This window comes from Gymnodraco acuticeps, unplaced genomic scaffold (genome assembly GCF_902827175.1).
Source record: "Gymnodraco acuticeps unplaced genomic scaffold, fGymAcu1.1, whole genome shotgun sequence".
Lineage (NCBI taxonomy): Eukaryota > Metazoa > Chordata > Actinopteri > Perciformes > Bathydraconidae > Gymnodraco > Gymnodraco acuticeps.
In genome coordinates, this window is record NW_022990201.1 from 458268 (window position 1) to 478363 (window position 20096).

The following is a 20096-nucleotide window of genomic DNA, read 5'->3' on the forward strand; positions in this document are numbered from 1 at the left end:
AATTTGTTTATTGTTAACTTAATGTATGTGTAAGATGTCTGGGAACACTGCTTATATTTCATTTGAAAATATCAGCTAGCCCATCCTATTTTTCTTGAACTTCTAGTGATTTATGCAAAGTTTATTATTTTTGTTTTAGTTGTCCAACTTCATACTAACACTGTTCAATGTTAACCATATCCACCCGTAGAGTCTTGCAAAATTAAACAGGTTCAGAGTTTTTAGTTATTTATTATTCATAGCCTAATTTAAAATATATATATATTTTGAAAACATTGCACATTTTATAATTTTCAAGATGTTTAAATTAATACAAAGACATATACAAAATGATCTTGTTAAACACATTTAGTTCTTAATTATGAAATGTGTTTTACAATGTTCAGATTTCTTATCTGAACAGAACGTTTTTCATTTCAATTATTGTTTTGTATCCATGTCAAGTTTACACATGTTGTGGTGTCCTGCATAAGTATATTGAAGCTTTCTGTATTTGTCCACCGGCAGCTACAGGAAAGTTGTCTCCAATAACTGCACGTCTGGAGTCAGTGTGGAGTACACCTCCCGCAGGCAGCAGTGTCCCATCCAGGCCCCCAAAGGTCTCCACCTGGTCACCAGTGAGGGCACGTTGTCAGCCACTCTGGGCACCAATGTCACCTTCCTGGTTTTTCTGGAGGAGGTAAGCGGTTTTCAGTTCTTTTTTAAAAAACTTCACAAACCGTCACACCATACCAAGCATTTGTCACATTCTTATTTAGCGCTCCTGCTTGGTGAAAACTATTTTTTTTTCAGTTAAATTGTTAGAAATATGGCATATGGAAATGCAGATAGCAGCTGTGGATCCTGCTTCATTACACTTCCATATGTCCCATGACTGGACTGTTACTATGGAGACAAAAACACATGCTCAACTTCAACCATGTTATGTTCCTACTCTCTTTACATACACTCACAGTTATATCATTGAAAATATAAAAATACAACCTTCTGCTCTCCCTGGCCAGCTTGGTGACACTGCCATAGGACCAAGGACAGTGATGTTACTAACTGAAGTTCTGTACTTAAAGTGGTACTACACCCATTTCCAAAGTAATAGATTGTTGTTCGTAAGGTCTATGGCAGTGCAACATGTTAACATCTCCAAAATCAGAGTGCTGAAACTCAAATGTTCTTGTCAAATGTGCCTAATGTAATGCCATGAACTGCTCCAGATCCTAACTCAACAATTGAATCTTTCCTCTCTACCGCCTGGATAAAGCAAAAATATAGAGCGTTTTTCTTTTTTGCTATCTGCCATTTTGGGCAGCCAACTTCAACTCTTGAAGTTGAAGATATTTCACCCAAAACTTTTGTTCACTAATATTGATAAAAAGCCATGGAAAATACTCTAATTCCTAATTTCAGGCATAATTTTACTTGACTTCTCACTTTACTACATTTATCTAAAATCCACCATACTAACCCTATCAAGATAATCATAGATACATCTAACTAAATGATATCCTAAGTATATTTTATGTGTTCAAACCTCCCATTACAATGGCGCTTACATGCTAGTCATTTGTTGTACTTCAATAATAATATAAAGTGTATAAGGATATACCTCTCTGAAGGGAGCAGTTTTGCCCAATAAGTACTTTTATTATCACTTTATCACAATCTTAAATGTAAGACTCTTGTGTTTTTCCTGAGTGATACAGATACTTTTACTTATTTAAATATATTGATACATTTCCAACACTTCCCATGGATGTGTAACTGTAATATAGACGGAAACAGTTTCCTTCCAGCATTCATGAGGGGCATCTCTCAGTATTGTTGTGATAAAAAATCCCCTATTTCCTAAAGAGATGTTCTCCTTATTTCCTCATTTGCTAGTTAGCTAAATGAATAAGTAAATCTGTAGTTGCTAGTATTACTAAGAATTGTACACATCAACATCTATTCACAGATTAATCTATAAACAGGTGTTGCAACCCAATCATTAGGATTCCCTGCCGCAATAGCAGTACTTAATAATTAAAGCTATATAGACTTAAATACCATTAAGTGGATATATCTATCTAAAGTACCATACATTATGATAACTAGGACCACAGAAACGACCAATACTTGGACTCTGCAATGAAAGTGTCAAGACATCATTTCACATCTTTGTACAAGAAGAACAAAGTGCCATGGTGGAGTGCGATGTTACAAGGTGTTTGAACCTGAGAGTATCTGTGGGTTTGATGTTTCCAGGGCGACGGGGCGAGGACAAGCATTACCCTGGACTTCGGAGACGGCCACGCTCTGACCTACTCCAACGTGAGCTCTATTGAGGACGGGATCAAACACGTCTACAAAGCTGTGGGAATATACCGAGTGACGGCCACAGGGGAGAACATCCTTGGCTCAGAGACAGTCATGCTCTATCTGCATGTAACATGTAAGATACTGAATTTGGCGATATTTGGTGTTATTAATGTACATATGTATTTATTAGGATAGACTATTTAGAGCTAATGCTTGAAACTGATGTCTTAAATCACTGGTTTAAGGAAAACAGAAGATGAACAATACTGGCATATACAAGGGTGCAGTCACATTGTGTGCCACCAACCGTTCTGCCAAACTCTCCTCCAGTCTGCTTAATTAACTGACTCTTAACCTGGTCATGCTCATGTCTGTCTAGAACTAGGGTTGTCAACGTTAATGTGTTAATGCACACCAATAATCTGGAAACCTTAACTCAACGCAAATTAATCAAATTACCAAAGTTGACCCCAACTTCCTCCCGAAGTTCCATCGAATCATTTTAACCATGAATTGGATGGCAGTGAAAAATCTAAGAAAGCAGAAAAATGGGCACGAACATGTATTTCACTGACAGGAGACCGCCAAGACGACCTCAGTGTAACTGCAAACCCAATCCAACGGCAGCTCCACTAATTTGGTTTAAAAGATATGAGAATGAAAAACGAGGGAAGGCATTTGTTTGAACCATGTGCTCGTTTCTTGAAGTTGCACAGGAGTGGGAGATAGAGGACAACGCTGTCCACCACTGTAGGAACAGATATTGGAACAGATATTGCCCGCAGTATGATAGCAGCAGTAAGATTGCTGACATACGAGCATATGCCCTGTGTTGCGCACATTATTCAGAGGGCAATCACAGCAAACGAGACAGTAGCTTTGTGTGATGCTTTAGATAAGTGTCGGGAAATGGTCGAATTTGCCATGCCAATAATTCAAAATGTTATAAGAATGTAAAAAAACATTTGATTTTTCTTTACAGTTTGCATTGTATTTATTTATATCTAGAAACATATGTAATCTCTTTCTGAAATACAAGTACATACAAGTATTTAAGACTTGCAATTAATCATGATATATCACAGATTATTATTGTTTTATCCTAAACCTTTTAACTATTCAAAACATGTCTACACTCCAAAAACAGTGGCACCACCTAAAAATGACAATGGACGTCACAATTGTAACTATCTCCTAACACTAGGATGGATCAAATGCAGAGAAAACATTTTGTTACTAGTACCTGTACCTGACAATAAAAGTAAAACAAAAACAAATCTACCTGATGTGACTTAAGACATACATATCTTCTAATATTTCAAATTCAAAAGCTTTTATTGTCATTGTACAGAATACAACAAGATGTATAGTCACTGCTCCAGCGAGTGCTTTAAAAACAGACATATTAAAACACAGATTAAAAGGTCTGACAGTTTCAACCAGCAAGTAGTGCACACAGCTTTGGATGGTCATGTAGATGACCAGGATTAATAAATAAATGAATACAATAGAATTATGATAAAATATATATGATAAATATTACAGTGTATACATAGAACTGGAGAGCTGAGAGCCGCTGCACACACGCGCGCCGCCATCTTCATTACTTTTGAATATTCAAAGGAATTATCTAAAAAATGACTTATACATATTCTGTTCTTTATCTCTTCACAGAACATCCTCCCCTCCCATAACCAAACAAACAAGCGAGATAGAACAAATCCCATTCCACTCAAGTCAGCTTATGCCTCACAGCCGCTCAGCCCGTGGAGCCGCTGCAGCCTTGCATGTCGTGCTGACCACCCCTGGTGTATTCTGGGGTGACAGATGTAACGTAGCTGACTTATTAATCAGGGAGCGCCGCTGTCCCCGCCAATCTGTCAATCCTGTGAGCCAGCCAAACAAATAGAGCCACCGCAGGCTCCGGAGTGCAGCAAATGAAAAATAACACACATATGGCAGCTAACGGTCCCAGTGCAGGACGGAATTCTGAACAAACTCACCCTCCCCTCCTAGGCCTACTTAAAAACCCCACTCTCCACCTCTTTCTCCTTCATTTCAAAGTTCGTTCTTTAATTTTTCACTTGTTTTTGGAGTTCTGTGCAAATGTGCTATATCTGTGTGCCTGAGTAGGTCAGCTGGAGCATATCCATCTCTCAGCTCCCTTTGTGGCGGTAAAGAATAAGGAACTGAACCTGACTGCTGTTCTGCTGCCCAGCCAAGTGGGAACGGTCACCTACATCTGGTGGATCGGAAATAACACAGAGGTAGTGTACACTCAGGACTTTCCAACTTCTCTCTGGTACGCCTTTCGCCGATTGCAATGAAGTAGGTTGCTGACTCTTCAGCTCCAGAATGCGATAATTGTTATTTTGCTAAGCAATTTTTGGGCATCCAGGTTGCAGAATATTATGGCCTTGTTAATCAGAGAATATCAGAGGCACAGCCTAATTACTGATAGCCAGTGAAGTGTATCCTTTTTTCATTATAACTCCTCTAACTAAGGTCAAAAACTGCCTGGCAGAGCTGGTCAATCCCACACATAAATGAGGTCCGAAAATACAATTTTCTTTACTAAACCTGAGTGTTCTAACCATGCAGAGAAACAACACGTAGCTAGAAATGAATGCATCGACCGCTCGCTGTATGTGGAATTTTCCATACTGTGTTATTTTTCTCTGGCCCATCTTTGGTTGCACATTTATGGAGTGGACTTATAGAGCTCAGGATTATTTTTGAAATGTTGTACAATAACAGTATATTGCTACCCAGAAGAAAATACAAGAAGAGCAGGCTAATTGGCTAACTCGCGCTAGCCTCACAAGCTAGGCTACATATTAGCATGCTAAAACATTTTTTAGATTACACTTTCATCAAGTGACTTAGTGGTTTTAACCATGAAGAAACCAATTCAAAAATCATGCAGGTAAATTAACCAAAATTGAAGTGGTAGGGTGTCTGTTTTTATCTTTGTTATGCGTAAAATGTCTCATGTTTAAAAATCCTGTACATTTGCAACACAGAGTGATTTCACATCGATGTGTGCTTCACTTCAAAGCCGTTTTTCCCTAGTTAGTGCATTCAATATTTAAAACCCAGGAAATTCCAAAAGAAAATGTAAATCAGACAACTTTGGAGTTCCCAGAAGGCGGTTGTATCACTTGTCCTTTGGCAGAGGTTAAAATAGACTTCAAACCTTTAGCTCTGGTGCCAAGCTAACATGCCCCAGACCAGTCTCATTAAGCACAAAGAGAGGGAAATTAAGCAAATCGATGTCTCAGGCAGAGCACTAAAGCTGCGTTGGCACTAACTGGTTGGCATCAGCTGCTTCTGTCATGCTTCAACAGCTGGGAGGCCACCAGCTAACAAGTCATCTCCAATCATCTTCATGGAAGCAATGTGGTCGTTATGAACTGACACCTTTTACTATTTTGCTGATATGCAGCTCATGCCAATGCTGGTTTGCTGCCATAGCTCCCTCCACTACCACAACCTCCTTGTTCTATAATAAACTTTAGGTATGGAGATTGAGGGTTAATGCTAGGGATGGTCCGATTGCCAATTTTGGGGCCAATCGCCAATTGCCGGAATCAGTATCGGCCGATCCGATCGAGTGGGTGGGGCCTATGGGGATCTTCCATTTAAATTGATGTTTAAAACTCAGTTAATGGGGCTCATTCACTGGCACTTACACAAACAACAACCAACATAATTATTACATTCAAATTAAGTACATTATTCAAGTTTACATTCACTTTGGATAATAACACGGAAGAAATAACGGGAGCCTCTCTCTTTTCCTCTCTCCGTCTCCTGACTGTCAAACTCCTAGGTTTATGTCACGTTTGTAGTTTTGGTGTTTGCTGTCATGTTTTCCTCCTTGTATATTGTCTGGTCCTTCTTCCTGTGTTTTTCCTCCCGTCGTTAGTTTCCCTGGTGTGTCTAGTTGTCTGATTGTGTTCACCTGTTGTCCTTGTGTTCTCCTCCCCTGCCCGGCTGTTTCTCGTCTTGTGATTACCCCTCCCTGTATTTAGTCTTGTCTACTCCTGTGTTCAGTGTTGGTGCTTCTTTTGTTTGTGACCTAGTTCACCGTAGAGTGTTTTGTTTGTTCCAAGTTTACTCAAGACCTTGAAATAAAGGTATTATCAAGTGTTATCTGCGTTTGGGTCCTACCTGCTTCACTCTGCGTATCACTGACAGCCTGTCAGTATCTCATGCAGCTCACTGATCCAGTAATGAATGACCCGACGGTGAAGAATAAACATATTTCTAACTAGTTTAGCTTGTTCCAGAGGTAGATCAAATAGCTAAGTGTGTTAGGTCTAACTCTTACCCCCTAATCCCACCAGGAGCGTCTGCGCTGCGCTGCGGCGTTTTTAGCGATCGCGGCCACTCTAGTCAATGGGTGCTATTCCACCAGACACGCTGTGCCGCGCTGCGCCGCGGCTCGAAGCGTCCCAGAAGCTCCTCGCCGCAAGGAATTTCTAAAATATAGGATGAATCCTATTTTTGACGCGGCGCATCACGGCGCAGGCAGGAAGTGGAATGTTCATCCAACAACTGCGAGGCTGCACACACGACGCTCCGCTTCCGCAACGTTTTGAAACGCGCCTGGTGGGTTAGGACGCAGGAGGAGGTCGCAGCGCGGCGCAGCCGCAGCGCAGACGCAGCGCAGACGCTTCCAGTGGGATCAGGGGGTTAGTGTGTGTTTTGCTCCGCTCAGCGGTCCGTCACAGTGGGCGGAGCTGCAGGATTTCTGCTTCACACACGTTGCAAATCGCTATTTTATTTTCATTTTCGGACACCTTAAAATACTGCCAGACAGGTGAAGCCATTTTGGCGAGCTTGTTTTGCCGCACACAGAGAAAAGTGTCATGTATTTTACGTCATGTGATCGGCTCTCACGATCGGTCTTTATAGAGAGCACCGCAGGCGGCCGATCGATCAGAGCATCCCTAGTTAATGCATGTGTTTATCGGGAGGAATTTGTTCTCCAGCAGAATCCTTTTGGAAAGGTCCTTCTGAAGCAGAGCCTTTTTCAAACAAACACAGCTCCACACCCATTTGGCTATAAATGCTTGATTTCTTGTTGATGTGTCCCCGACTGAATTCATAGAGACAGCCTGGACACTGTTGTTTAATAAAAATACTATTAGAAATATCTCAATCTTATTCAAATCAGAATACTTCATTTATACCGGTGAAAATAAAATGTTGTGATATATGTTCCTTTTATATTAGAATTAAAATATTTACCAAACATTAATAGAAACGTGCAATAAACCTATAACATTTAATATGATGGATATATGTATACAAACACAAGTAAAATAAACATACAATGACATTTATGAGCACTTTTTACAATTATTCAGTGATATAAGCAGATTCAAATGCATAATGGGGAATGCAGAAACCTCTGAAATGCGATTGGAATCATACTTCAAAAAGCAACCTCCTTTTTTCTGGACCAACAGAAGCACTGTACGCTTTATGTCCTGTTTTACATATTCTCCACTGTGTCTGCCATCATAATTGTAGTTGTGTAAATGTGATTACTCAATGCCAACAGGGGCCTTCCACAAGGACAGCCAGTTATGTCAGTGGGTAATAAACCACGGCATTATTAGCATCTTATAGCTATTTGAAAAACAAATGGAGACGTGAGTAATGACAGTGAGGAGCGGCGGTGTCGCACAGGGAACTCTCTGCGGGCCCCGACACTTTATTCAGCACAGCAGATTGTTGCCAAGCTGTGTGTGTGTGTGTGTGTGTGTGTGTGTGTGTGTGTGTGTGTGTGTGTGTGTGTGTGTGTGTGTGTGTGTGTGTGTGTGTGTGTGTGTGTGTGTGTGTGTGTGTGTGTGTGTGTGTGTGTGTGTGTGTGTGTGTGTGTGTGTGTGTGTGTGTGTGTGTGTGTGTGTGTGTGTGTGTGTGTGTGTGTGTGTGTGTGAATATTTGACAGCGTGCCAGAAGGCTCACACCTCTGTAGTGTGAATAACAGCAGTGTGACATCGGCCGTTGATAAGGGGTCTCTCTCTGGGATCTCCAGACTCTGACTCTCTTCATCTCCCTCTCTCCTACTTTCCATTACCGTCTCCCTCTTTCTCCCTCAGCAACCGGTAATCACCCTGGAGGGAAGTGTGGCTTGCACGTTCTCCCGGGAAGGCATCAATGCAGTCACTGTGCAGGTGTCCGCAGGGAATATTATTCTGCAGGACAGAAAAGCCATCGCAGTCCACGGTGAGCCAACTCTGAAACTCCACCTCCGCTGGGAATTTGTATCTCTGTAAACACAAGTTCACTCAACACAATTTACTTAAAGGTCCCATGTCATGCTTTTCCGGTTATTACCCGTCCCCATGTGTGTTATGAAGGTTTTTATGCATGTAAACGGTGTGCAGAGTCAAAACCCTCAAAGTACACCCTGTAGCGAGTAAAACTCTAAAACAGAAAATACCTCCCCAAAACGCCTCGTTGGAGATACGTCACTGTCCATTTGATTCTTCCGGGGACATCATGATGTCATGTCGTCCCCGGAACTAAATGGACCAATCCGTGGAGCCGTTACGTTACGTCCACGGAGCCGTTACGTTAAGCCCCCGCTGATTGGTCCAAATTGACCAATCCACGGACTTCCTCACACACTCAGTGCAAGCAGCTCTGCTGATCTCTCCTCCCTGGCTGCAGGCTGATAACAGACAGTTGGGATCGCGGCGAAATTCTCTCTGCAGACCCATTCTCTCTGCAGACCCGTTCTCTCTGCAGACCCATTCTCTCTGCAGACCCATTCTCTCTGCAGACCCATTCTCTCTGCAGACCCATTCTCTCTACAGACCCATTCTCTCTGCAGACCCATTCTCTCTGCAGACCCATTCTCTCTACAGACCCATTCTCTCTGCAGACCCATTCTCTCTGCAGACCCATTCTCTCTACAGACCCATTCTCTCTACAGACCCATTCTCTCTACAGGCCCATTCTCTCTGCAGACCCATTCTCTCTGCAGACCCATTCTCTCTACAGACCCATTCTCTCTGCAGACCCGTTCTCTCTGCAGACCCATTCTCTCTGCAGACCCATTCTCTCTGCAGACCCATTCTCTCTACAGACCCATTCTCTCTGCAGACCCATTCTCTCTGCAGACCCATTCTCTCTACAGACCCATTCTCTCTACAGACCCATTCTCTCTGCAGACCCATTCTCTCTGCAGACCCATTCTCTCTACAGACCCATTCTCTCTACAGACCCATTCTCTCTACAGACCCATTCTCTCTGCAGACCCATTCTCTCTGCAGACCCATTCTCTCTACAGACCCATTCTCTCTGCAGACCCGTTCTCTCTGCAGACCCATTCTCTCTGCAGACCCATTCTCTCTGCAGACCCATTCTCTCTACAGACCCATTCTCTCTGCAGACCCATTCTCTCTGCAGACCCATTCTCACAGCGTTTATCAACCTTTTTCTTACTCAATATCAAGCCACACTTATTGTTTTTACTTCGGCTGTGACTTTGTGTGTGCTCAGGGTGAGTTTGGCTGTGTATCGCTAAACAAGGAAACAACACCTCCACGGAGCTCAGCGCGATTCACAACGTCCCGACCAATCAGAGCACACTGTGCTCACAGGGAGGGTAGGGGCTGGAGCTATTGGAGCTACAACGAGCCGTTAAAGGCAGAGAGTGAAATTCAGTGAATACATGTAGTTTACAGAGATGCTGTATGAGGAACCAATGTGAGTTTGGAAAATTGCACAATATAAATCTATTCTAGTAGACCTCAACAATGGAATTATGATCAGTGGAAATGGCCATGACATGGGACCTTTAATAAGACACAAATAGATTTGACTTTGCAGTATACCATGTTGTTTTTATACACATTTGACAAACAAACAAAACAGACAATGACAGCCTCAAGGCTCCATTCATTCAAAAACTATTTAAAACAAGCACATTCATTATAGTTGCTTTATTAGCATTTATGCAATAGAGTGGTGCAGACCAGGGCCAGGAAGTAAGCATCTCAAGGGCTCCCTAGACAAAAAGCTATGGGATATCCCCATTGGATTTCCTGGCTATTGCAGAAAAATAAGCCATGAGGCAAACTCACATTTTTGATATTTATTACATTTTGTTCAGTAGGATAATCTCCACATATTAACACCACTTTATGATTTTGAAGGGTAAATGCAATTGTCAGAAATAAAAAGCTAACGTAAGGCTAAAAACGTATCAGCAACGCTAAGATAGGGGCAGACACATTTCAACGTGATGACGTTAATTAGATTATGTAGTCACTTAATACAACCCACAGTTTTTATGACACATTAACACTTCAGAGATTAACGAGTGGGGTATTTTATTAAGTTAATGTTCATTAACAAAATGTGAACATCTCTTAAGCGTATGGCACAGACCTTATTACAGACTTCTAACCACAAACACGTTTAAGTGGTAAAATGCTGACTAGTTTCAGGGTTTTAAGACTCATTACCGCACCACTCTATGTTGCTCTGACTTTCTTACATTTCGTTTGATACCCTTTTTTTTGTAAAGTATATCCTTTATCGTTTGTGCAGAAGGAAAAAAACAAAAATTCCCTGTGCAAAGGGTAGAGGCTGTCGTTGTAACCCTTGTCTAAAGGGATCCTAGGTGAAGATGTGATTCACCAATCAACCTTTTAAACCATTTCATTATTAACCGTATGTTATTACCTCTGCAATAAGGTTTGGTTTTTGGCTCGGTTTGTGCGTTTGTTTTTTATGTTTGTCAGCAATGTTATAGAAAACTGGTACCAGATTTTCATTTATTAGGTAGAAGACTGATAGACTGCATTTATATCAGTTTTTAGGTACGCAAATTATGATTCACATTCACAAGGCATTTAAGTTGCATTCATATATTGTCAGAATAATGGGCAAAACAAAAACCCTATTGAGAAAATATATTGGCTTTGCCAAAGGTCATGTTTTTTTTATTTATTATTCTTTAGTTATTTATAATATTGTACTTCACAAGTGTTACCACTTGCCATGAATCGGCTTGTTCATGTGAAAAAGATTTGTTATAAAGTCTTATAAATAATGTATCAAGTATACATAAATAATTAAGCAACTTTTACCAACTGTTTACTAGATTATACACAATGCAATAAAGTATTAATAGAGGTTTTTATGACAACATAGTTCAGCAGTACTTGAAGAGATTTGAAGACACTGGCGATGATATGGAATTATACTTGAAAGATGGTCTTAGATTTTGGTCCACCTGAGCTAAGGATAAGTAAAAGTAGCTCACACAAATGTATTTTCCTCCTTGCAGAATATTTCCGCTCTCATCTGCTCGCCTTTTCATCAAACCTGGACGACCACAACCCTGATGTTGCAGAATGGAGGCAGGACGTGAGCCGAGTCATCAAGAAGTCTCTGATCCAGGTAACGCTCTCTCAGGTCTTCTCATGGAAACCGATGCTTTCCTCCAGTAAGTGCTGTCAGCGCTCGCCTGGACCTTTGACGGTCTATTAGTGCAGCCTGACCTCCCTACGGCTCTGAGACATGAATCTGACTTTTATGATGATAAATGACATGGCAAGATGGAAGAGAGGGGGGGGAAATACAGTTCAAGAGCATGCTGATTGCAGTGGCTGGCACACACTTGGAGTTCAGGGCCGTACAGTAACAAGGCTGGGGATGTTGTGTACAGAAGGATAAATGTCACTCGGTGCCTGCACTGACCTAAAAGGATGCGAGTGCTTTCAGACATGTGAAATGTAAGACATGATTCAAACTCCCAGCATGCAATGTGAGGTACATATTTTTGCCTCATTAACTTTGTTTGTTACAACATCGGCTGAACGTAGATTCTTTATTCCTAGCAACAAGCAATCTGGGCCTTGCATCACACTTTTTCTTTATCATGCAAAAATCAAAATTGATGCCAAAAATATACTCGGCTTTTCAGTCTTCAGTGAACACGTCTGTTTTTGTTATTTGTTACCGACATCATTTCAATCAGGAGAGACGGTTTTGATGTAAGAATACATATTTATTGCAAAGATACACAAATGAATGTAATGGTGATTTTGGCGATTAGGCCCCATTGTGCAGGAGTACCATTCGGGAGGGTAGAACCGATCCGATGAAACCCCGGGGTCTCGATACTGGTGGTGGTGAATGGATAGTTGGGTCGGTCTGAAGGGGAGCGGCTTAGCTTGACCCTGGATTCAGAGGGACAGGAGGTGAAAAAGGGGTGGAGGAGGGTTGCGTCGAGTCACCTGAAATGACAGCTGTCAGAGGGGGGGAGAGCAGATTTAAAAGGTTTGGCAGAGCGCTATGACAGGCTCTTGGGAATAGAGCGAAGTGATTGGTTAAGCTGGAGAGTGACGCCCCCGATCACTTATTGAGAGGAGAGAGAGTAGTTACGTAGGAATAGTGAATGGACGGTCTTCCTGGTTGAACTTACGCTGAGCTTCATTTGTTCATGACAATGTTGCTGGAAGGCAGAACACCAAAGGAAGAACAATTTCAGTTGAAAATATGACATGATATCTTAAAGCACTCACATTCACACGATTCACTGCGGCAAAACAGCGCAAGAGCTGGAAGAGGAACCAGAGGATTTATTAACTGACATGCTTTCTATGTGTTTTAAGTTCCTTGCATTAGAACAGCAACATCTTAGCATCAACCAGCAACACCATGCTGCTAAAGTGGTAAAATGGTTCTGCTTGATGTGCTTAATGGATTATCAGATGATGATCACACAGATAGATAAAAGCCTTTGTGTTAGTACAGGCAGATACTCATTACAAGCAATGGTTTAGATCTGTTAATATACATAATTTAAATCTAACAGATGACAAATTATGATGCAATTAGCTCATATCATGCGCTTCATAACTTAAGATAGACAATATTAAATATTACGGTAACAGTTGACGATGCCCTATAATCATCTTTAGTTTTGTTTTAAGACACCTACTTGACAAATATTGTTATATTGTGATCTTAACAAAGGGCCCTGCACTGAAAACACTGACATGTAGATTCAACAAATGTCACATAAATGTATTTAGTTAGTTGAAATCAATAGGTTCAACTTAATATCATTGCTTTTAACTAAACTAATAACTAACTAATATAGTAATATATAATATGAAATGTATTGACATAATTATAGTTTTGCTAAACTATGGTACTTTTTTAAATGTCCTACTTTGCCTATTTTTAAATCTCGTTTAAAGACGTACTTCTCCCGTGCTTTTGCAGACCACGTATAATGGCGCATTTCCACTGCAGCGGGGTAGCCCCGTTTAAGCGTCCCTAAGCGTCCTCGCTCAGGCCTCGCTGCCTCTCTGGCCGTCCGAGGCCGTGGCGCATTTCCATTACAGTTTAGGACCTGGGGTAGCAACGCAGTGTAGGCGGGGCGATCGGCTTTGTTTTTGTTCACATTTCGAGTTGTTCCGTCGAGCTCCCGCTGGATTTGATCATCCCCAATGAGATGTAGGAACGTCGTCACCTCCTCGGTCGACCACGGTGTGCTTTTCTTATTAGACGTAGCCATTTTTGTAGCTCATCCGTTTACAAAATGCTGTTTATAAAAATGCTGCAAGCTTGCTTCTAAATATATATGCGACGCTAGGGATGATCTCGCGCACGATCTTGTGACGATTCTCTCTGACCAATCAGCAGTCGAGAGTGTTGACGTCACTAGTTCAGCCCTGGCCCTGGTCTGATAGAACCACGATTTTATGGGGCCGGAAAAAGAGGGAAAAAGTACCCGCTAGCCGGTACTAGGCTATATGGAAACGCCACCAAAAACTGGCCTGGCCGCTTGAGGACGGTTAAGGACGCTTAAACGGGGCTACCCGCTGCAGTGGAAATGCGCCATAAGACTGATCAATCCTGTATGAGAGTTTTTCAGTCTGTGGCTATAGGTTTGGTTTTATAGTCTCGTGTTTTTACGTTCGTTTTTTCGGTTTTCTCTAAATGTATTTATGCTGCTTTTTATATATTTATTGATGTACAGCACTTTAGTCAACTCTGTTGTTTTTAAAGGTGCCAAGTTAGATTGGATTGGATAGTACAATATCTGATACTTCTCCCCCTCTGCCTACAGGCCACAGGCGTGCGCGAGGATCAGATCTTGGTCACCATCCTCCCAGGTTTACCTACAGCTGCAGAGTTTTTCCTTCTACCCGACAAACAGCTCACTGAGGGCAAAGCGGAGAAGAGCTCTGCTCATTTGGATCAGGTGAGTCAACAACCTGCTCCCTCTGCTCCTGTGTGCAGCAGTCACTCCCGTCTCCAGCACCAGACACTGCATGTCTGGGCGGATATATTTCCCCTCGTTATCCTCATTGAAATTCCACCATGCTAAAGTTTGAATCAAATCGTTGCTTTTTCCTGCCTTTGTGAGTCATGGGTTGATCCCTTTTTTGCAGCAGCAGCTTGTCCAGTAATTGCTCCCTGAAAAAAAGTTCCTCCTTCCTCCAGCAGATGTCAGTATTGTTCCGTTGAAGCCTTTCCAGGTCTTTCGGCAAGTCTAATTTTAGAACACGCCTGAGGAATCTCTGCAATTGACTCATCAATAAGCCTGACAAGTATTAACAAGTTATCACGGTGAATGGCTTTTAAACTCCCTCTAGTCACATCCTGTGGGGGGGGGGGGGGTTGGAGTCTGGGGCCCCAGACAACGAAATTGTCCTGCTTGATCAGTTCAGTGAATCACAAGTGTATCAAGATGGACCAAATTAGCTGGGAGCCCCACGTAATAGATAACGACTGATAATAATGTTGGACCGCCTCTCTGTGGGAAGAATTCCACAGGCATGTGTAGGGAAGGAAACTGGGAAGGAAATCAATTCGATCTTCCTCTTCCCTCCCTCTGCTCACACCTGGTTAAACTCCCGCAAAGATCCTCTCCTCGACACGCTGATGATAAATCCTCATTCAAGGTTGGCATCTTAAAAGTGTAGAGCGCGCATGTATAATTCACTGACCCTGGTATACAGTGGGAAAAAGTAATTAGTCAAAGCATAGTCTAAATTTAAACTACTAAGAAATATAAAGCAGGGGAATGAAGCTCTGCATAAATGAATCATGGGAGGCTGTGGATCAGTGGCTCAGTGGATAGTGTGTTGAACTTCAAATCAGGGGGTTACAAGTTTGAGTCCCACTGCAGTCAGCAGTTCGTTGTGTCCCTGGGCAAGACACTTCACCCCAAATTGCTCCTGTGGGGATTGCCCACAGTACTGAACGTATGTAAGTCGCTTTGGATAAAAGCGTCTAACAAGTGAAATGTAATGTAATCATATCACAATTAATTTGGCAAATGAGGAAGATAAGATAAATCAAGCCGAGGAAAAACTTGGATGTGCAGAGAGAAATGGAACATTTTGTTTAGTTTTGTCAATCCATTTATGCTCATAATGGCAGATTAAATATAGAAAAACTGTTTTGTGGTTTTGGAAAATCTTTCAAAAAGAGCCACATTTCATTTGCGAAAGGATTAAAGCCTCGGGATAGAGATTATATTTGCGTGAGTAAAGGATCTAAGGGGAAAAAGGTTGGGCTTTCTACGGTTTACCTTCGGGTCAGGGTAATCTGCCAGATTTATATCAGAGTTAGATGCTCTCAGTGCAAGAGGTTACTTGCCAGTCTGGAAAGCAGAGATCAAGTGAGGCAGCATCCTATGCATTATGCATCGCCTGAAAAAGGTCCCACAGACAAAGAGTCTTACATAAATAGGAGAGCTCAGATGGGGTTGTTGGTGGAGGCAGTGAGGTTTCTTTGGGTCATGGGCACTTACAAATAATGCAGGTATCACTCCCTTTAAGATGTTCTGAGTTTAAAGTGCATCAAAGTATTTATGTAATGTGCAGTATTTTGCCACTTTAATGTTGTCTTGTAATTTTTCTGTTCTGCTTGATGTATTATTTTTATTTATTTCAAGAACTGCACTTTTTATATAACTAAATAACTACGTTTTATTTGAAAAGGGCCACTCATTGTAACAAACGTGCTTTGGGTGGCATGGTACGGTCCTCAGGCATCATGTTAAAACATAAAATGCTTTATGAGGATTGCAACCAGATTGTAGTCACAAAACAGTCGCAAAAACAATAACCTTTCAAAAATATAAATCTGCATTTCCCATCAGAACTATAAAGCCTTTTAACCACTTATTTTGTTTTGTTTAACTAAATCGGAAAAAAAGAAGATATTAACAATTGGCTGATAGCTGAACATTTATTAGTAAGAAATGCCGTTAAAAAGTCTGAGTTGTGTTTCTGTTTTGCTCTTCACAAACCCTTTAGAAATAATCTGCGTAAACATGATTGTTTGCTAACGTGTTTGACAAATCAATTTTACAAGGTGAAAATTGGTCAATGTTGTGTTGGTTGCTTGTTTTGCTGCTCCCAAGTGGCCAACAAAGCCATGTATGAAGCCTTTATCTGATTCAGCTTGTGATTTTTGCTATATTATTTCACAAGAAATAATCAAAGTCACAAAAAATAACCAATAACACACATTTGTTACCTTATCTTAAGCTACATTTCGTTTCACAAAGTGTTTCACTTATGTTGACCACCTGTTGTTCTTGGCAACTGACTATCAGGCTAGAATATTTGTGAGTGCTTTCAAAGGCAAGTTATATTTGGACTCAATTATGTTTGTCTGGCATACAATTCATTGGATGATTCATTTCAAAGATTGATCAACAACACAAGTCAAAACCATTGATAGATGAGACTGAGGTTTGATGACATTTTCTACTTACAGTTTGTTCTACTGAATAAAGCTAAGTTTTCCAAATCCTGTCCCACTCTGTGTCCCCACAGCTCTCAGAGGTTTTGCTCAGCGCCTTGAATCAAAACCTTGTCCAGTTCACGTTGCGGCCAGGAGTCCAAGTCACCGTGTACGCAGCACATTTATCAGCAGGTAAACCATTTTGATTGTGTCTGTTAAGCCTGGTCTCCTAAAAATAACATTCCCAGACATGAGAACTGCATTGTTAATTTATCTTGGAATATGTAATCAAAAATCATTAACAATCAAAGTCTGCTTAGGTATGACTGTAACAGGACTTTACCCAGGGAGATTGGTTTTCTCGGTGAAACCAAAAGTTGTGTAAAATAACAAACATAGTTTTTTCCTTACGATATATTTTGTTACCATGCATTGTGCTGAAAGTTTGAAGAAAGTCAACTTTACTAACCTCGATTAGCACTCACCCTTAGTTGGAAACCAATCAGATTACAGTGGTATCAAGCGCCGCAAGCTAGCATGGGAGGTTTACAATAGAAACCAAGCTAGCAAGCTAGCTAGCTGTTTTAAACCGCAAGGCTCTGGGCTCTACTTAGTGGTGAGCAAAGAACAACTTGATTATCAAGGGAAGGAAGGCTGTTTAAAACGGAGGAAATTATTTTATTCAAACATTGATGCAGTTTAGCTTTATGGGATGTCATTTTGTAGGACACAGGGTTTTTGTACATGTGCTATGTAGGATGGACAGAACATAAAGCATCCAGACTATGAGGAGCCCTAGATCAAGTGAACAGTCAGTTATATTTTTATTATTTTTCTGCACCCGTCAACTAATAACCCTGTGTCTGATTGGCTCCCACCATGTAGCTACACAGAGACATTCAGAGAGTGAGCATCGTTACAAGTATGTGTGCCTCTTCCTATTGGGGATGCTGCTACTGTCCTAAAGGGGCTTATAAGATAAAGAGTAAGAGATACTACTGTATATTAAAAATGATGAATTTATAGGTGTCAATTTTCTTGTGGACTGCTCATTGCATGATTCAGTTGGGTGGAAATACAGGTTGTGATAGTGTGTTGTGTTGCTAATACTCCACAAATCTTGTGTCCCTGTCTCTGCAGCGCCCCTAGTGGACACCAGCGAGAACCACAGTGGCTCTGCTATGCTAATGCTGCTATCAATAGTGGTTGTGGGCTTAGCTGTATTTGTCATCTACAAATTCAAGAGGTAAAGTGTTCACGGAATGCAGAGGTGGAAGAAGAACTCAGATAATTGTAGTAAAATAAGCGATACCTACCTGTAAAATACTCAGTTATTAGTAAAAGTCCTACGGAAGAGGATTAGGGCAATGGTTGAGAATATTTGAGGGATAACGTAAAGTTATAAAGAATTCTGATATCAAAGTCAAAATTGTGAGAACAATTTCAGAATCCTGAGAAAAAAGTCAGAACTGAGAGAAAAAAACATTAATTTCTGGCAATTGTTGTCTTCCGTAAAGTCCTTAGTTGAAGTTCTACCTAACACAATTCTTAAATTACCAAAACTAAAAGTACTTATCTTGGGGAATAGTCGATTTCAGTGATTGAAATGCCTTTCTTTACTGCTACTAGATATCTTAACCTATAATTAAATGAGTACGGATATTTAGAGGTTAATTATTTATTTGTATTAGCCTATAATCTGAATCTATAAAGTAACTATAGTTGCAACTAAATGTAGGGGAGCACAATATTGACTTTCTAAAACGTAGTGGAAGTAGGATTAATTTAAAACGTTCAAATTGTATATGTACAGTACTTGAGTAAATGCACTTTATAACATTCCATCACTGATGAAATGTCATGTCTATATAGTCATCACGCTTTAGCCTAGGTGATAGAGAGGTGCTGAATGGTGTCATAGCGCTCTGACAGCTCAGTAAACAAAAGCTGCCTGTGAGGCTCCACAGAAGGCTGAAAGCTGTCTGTCAAACATCCTTAGCGGCGAATACAGCGCTTCTCGGAAAACAATCGGCTCACATCTGTGGATATCCTGGTGAGAATCTTTTGTCAGGTCATTCTTCGCAAAACAAATGTCAGTCAGGCTTCAGCCGCAATCGATAGTAAGCCTTTTGAATGCGGGCAGTTGACCTTTCTGAAATGTTAAATAATGTCCAAGGTGCAGTTTCAAGGGAAAATGGCACGAAGGGTCATGGAGATTTACAGTCAGATAAAAAAAAATCAGATATACAAACCTGCAAATTCACATCATCAAACAAGCTGGTGAAGTAAACAGGAATATTGCCTTGTTGCAGATGGTAGCATACTACCGATCCTCGGATTGTGTCCTTTTTTAAATTAAGGGTTCTGTCTGTATACGTTGCCTCACTGTAAATCTTTCCTCAAGGAAGATCCCAGGCCTCAACGTCTATGCGCAGATGCAGAACGAAAAAGAACAAGAAATGATGAGTCCAGCTAATCCTACAGAGACCACGCCAAGCTCACAGCGGGACTTGGTGCATTCTTTGGAGATTCTGGACACAGAGTTTAACTCACGGCCCATAGGTAAACACCCACTCCAGTGTTATCTCTTATTGGTGGTTGGCATTTTCATTTTTTGTTCTCCATTTCTTGCCTTTTACCATTGTGAGTGTTTTTGTTCTTGGGACTCATCCTGTGCTTTTTGTTTTGTGTTTCTCAGAAGTGAAATGATCCGGCCAAGTGGTGAACGACAGCTAAGCAAAAATGAGTATGATGAAAAGTGCAGCTGCTTCGAGCTAAAACTAGAAACGCATTGTCCTCATACTGTCGCATTTTAATAACCTGAGAATACAAATGGGTAACCAATGAAAGAATAATCTAGAATAAAAAGCAGTAGACGTTGCTAAGCAATCTCCCATTGGTGGTCAGCTGGGTTGAGATCAGGTGCGCTGAAGGCCTTACCATATAATTTGTGTAAATGACTGAGCCTCTCCGCTCACACAGGGTTCAAAGAGGGACGGAAAGAGCAGGTTAGTTGATCACAGGCGTTTATTAGCTCCAAACAAAGTATACACGGG

At 41.1% G+C, this 20096-nt stretch overlaps 1 protein-coding gene across 4 annotated transcripts in view; it reads left to right on the plus strand.

Annotated features, from left to right (window-relative positions):
* Positions 1 to 20096, plus strand: part of LOC117547462 (VPS10 domain-containing receptor SorCS1) — a 235697-nt gene that overhangs the window by 201571 nt on the left and 14030 nt on the right. The window contains exons 18-26 of one of the 4 annotated variants that reach the window (XR_004569193.1): positions 508 to 679; positions 2242 to 2428; positions 4429 to 4562; positions 8409 to 8535; positions 11612 to 11724; positions 14408 to 14542; positions 17133 to 17232; positions 18181 to 18286; positions 19449 to 19602. Coding sequence is in view for 3 of the 4 variants with exons in the window: in XM_034218221.1 (XP_034074112.1) it covers positions 508 to 679; positions 2242 to 2428; positions 4429 to 4562; positions 8409 to 8535; positions 11612 to 11724; positions 14408 to 14542; positions 17133 to 17232; positions 18181 to 18286; positions 19445 to 19602 (1232 nt within the window). In the remaining variant the exon portion in view is untranslated. Of the gene's footprint in view, positions 1 to 507; positions 680 to 2241; positions 2429 to 4428; positions 4563 to 8408; positions 8536 to 11611; positions 11725 to 14407; positions 14543 to 17132; positions 17233 to 17925; positions 18026 to 18180; positions 18287 to 19444; positions 19603 to 20096 lie in introns of those variants that run through there. The other 3 variants (XM_034218221.1, XM_034218223.1, XM_034218222.1) reach the window with 3 other exon arrangements.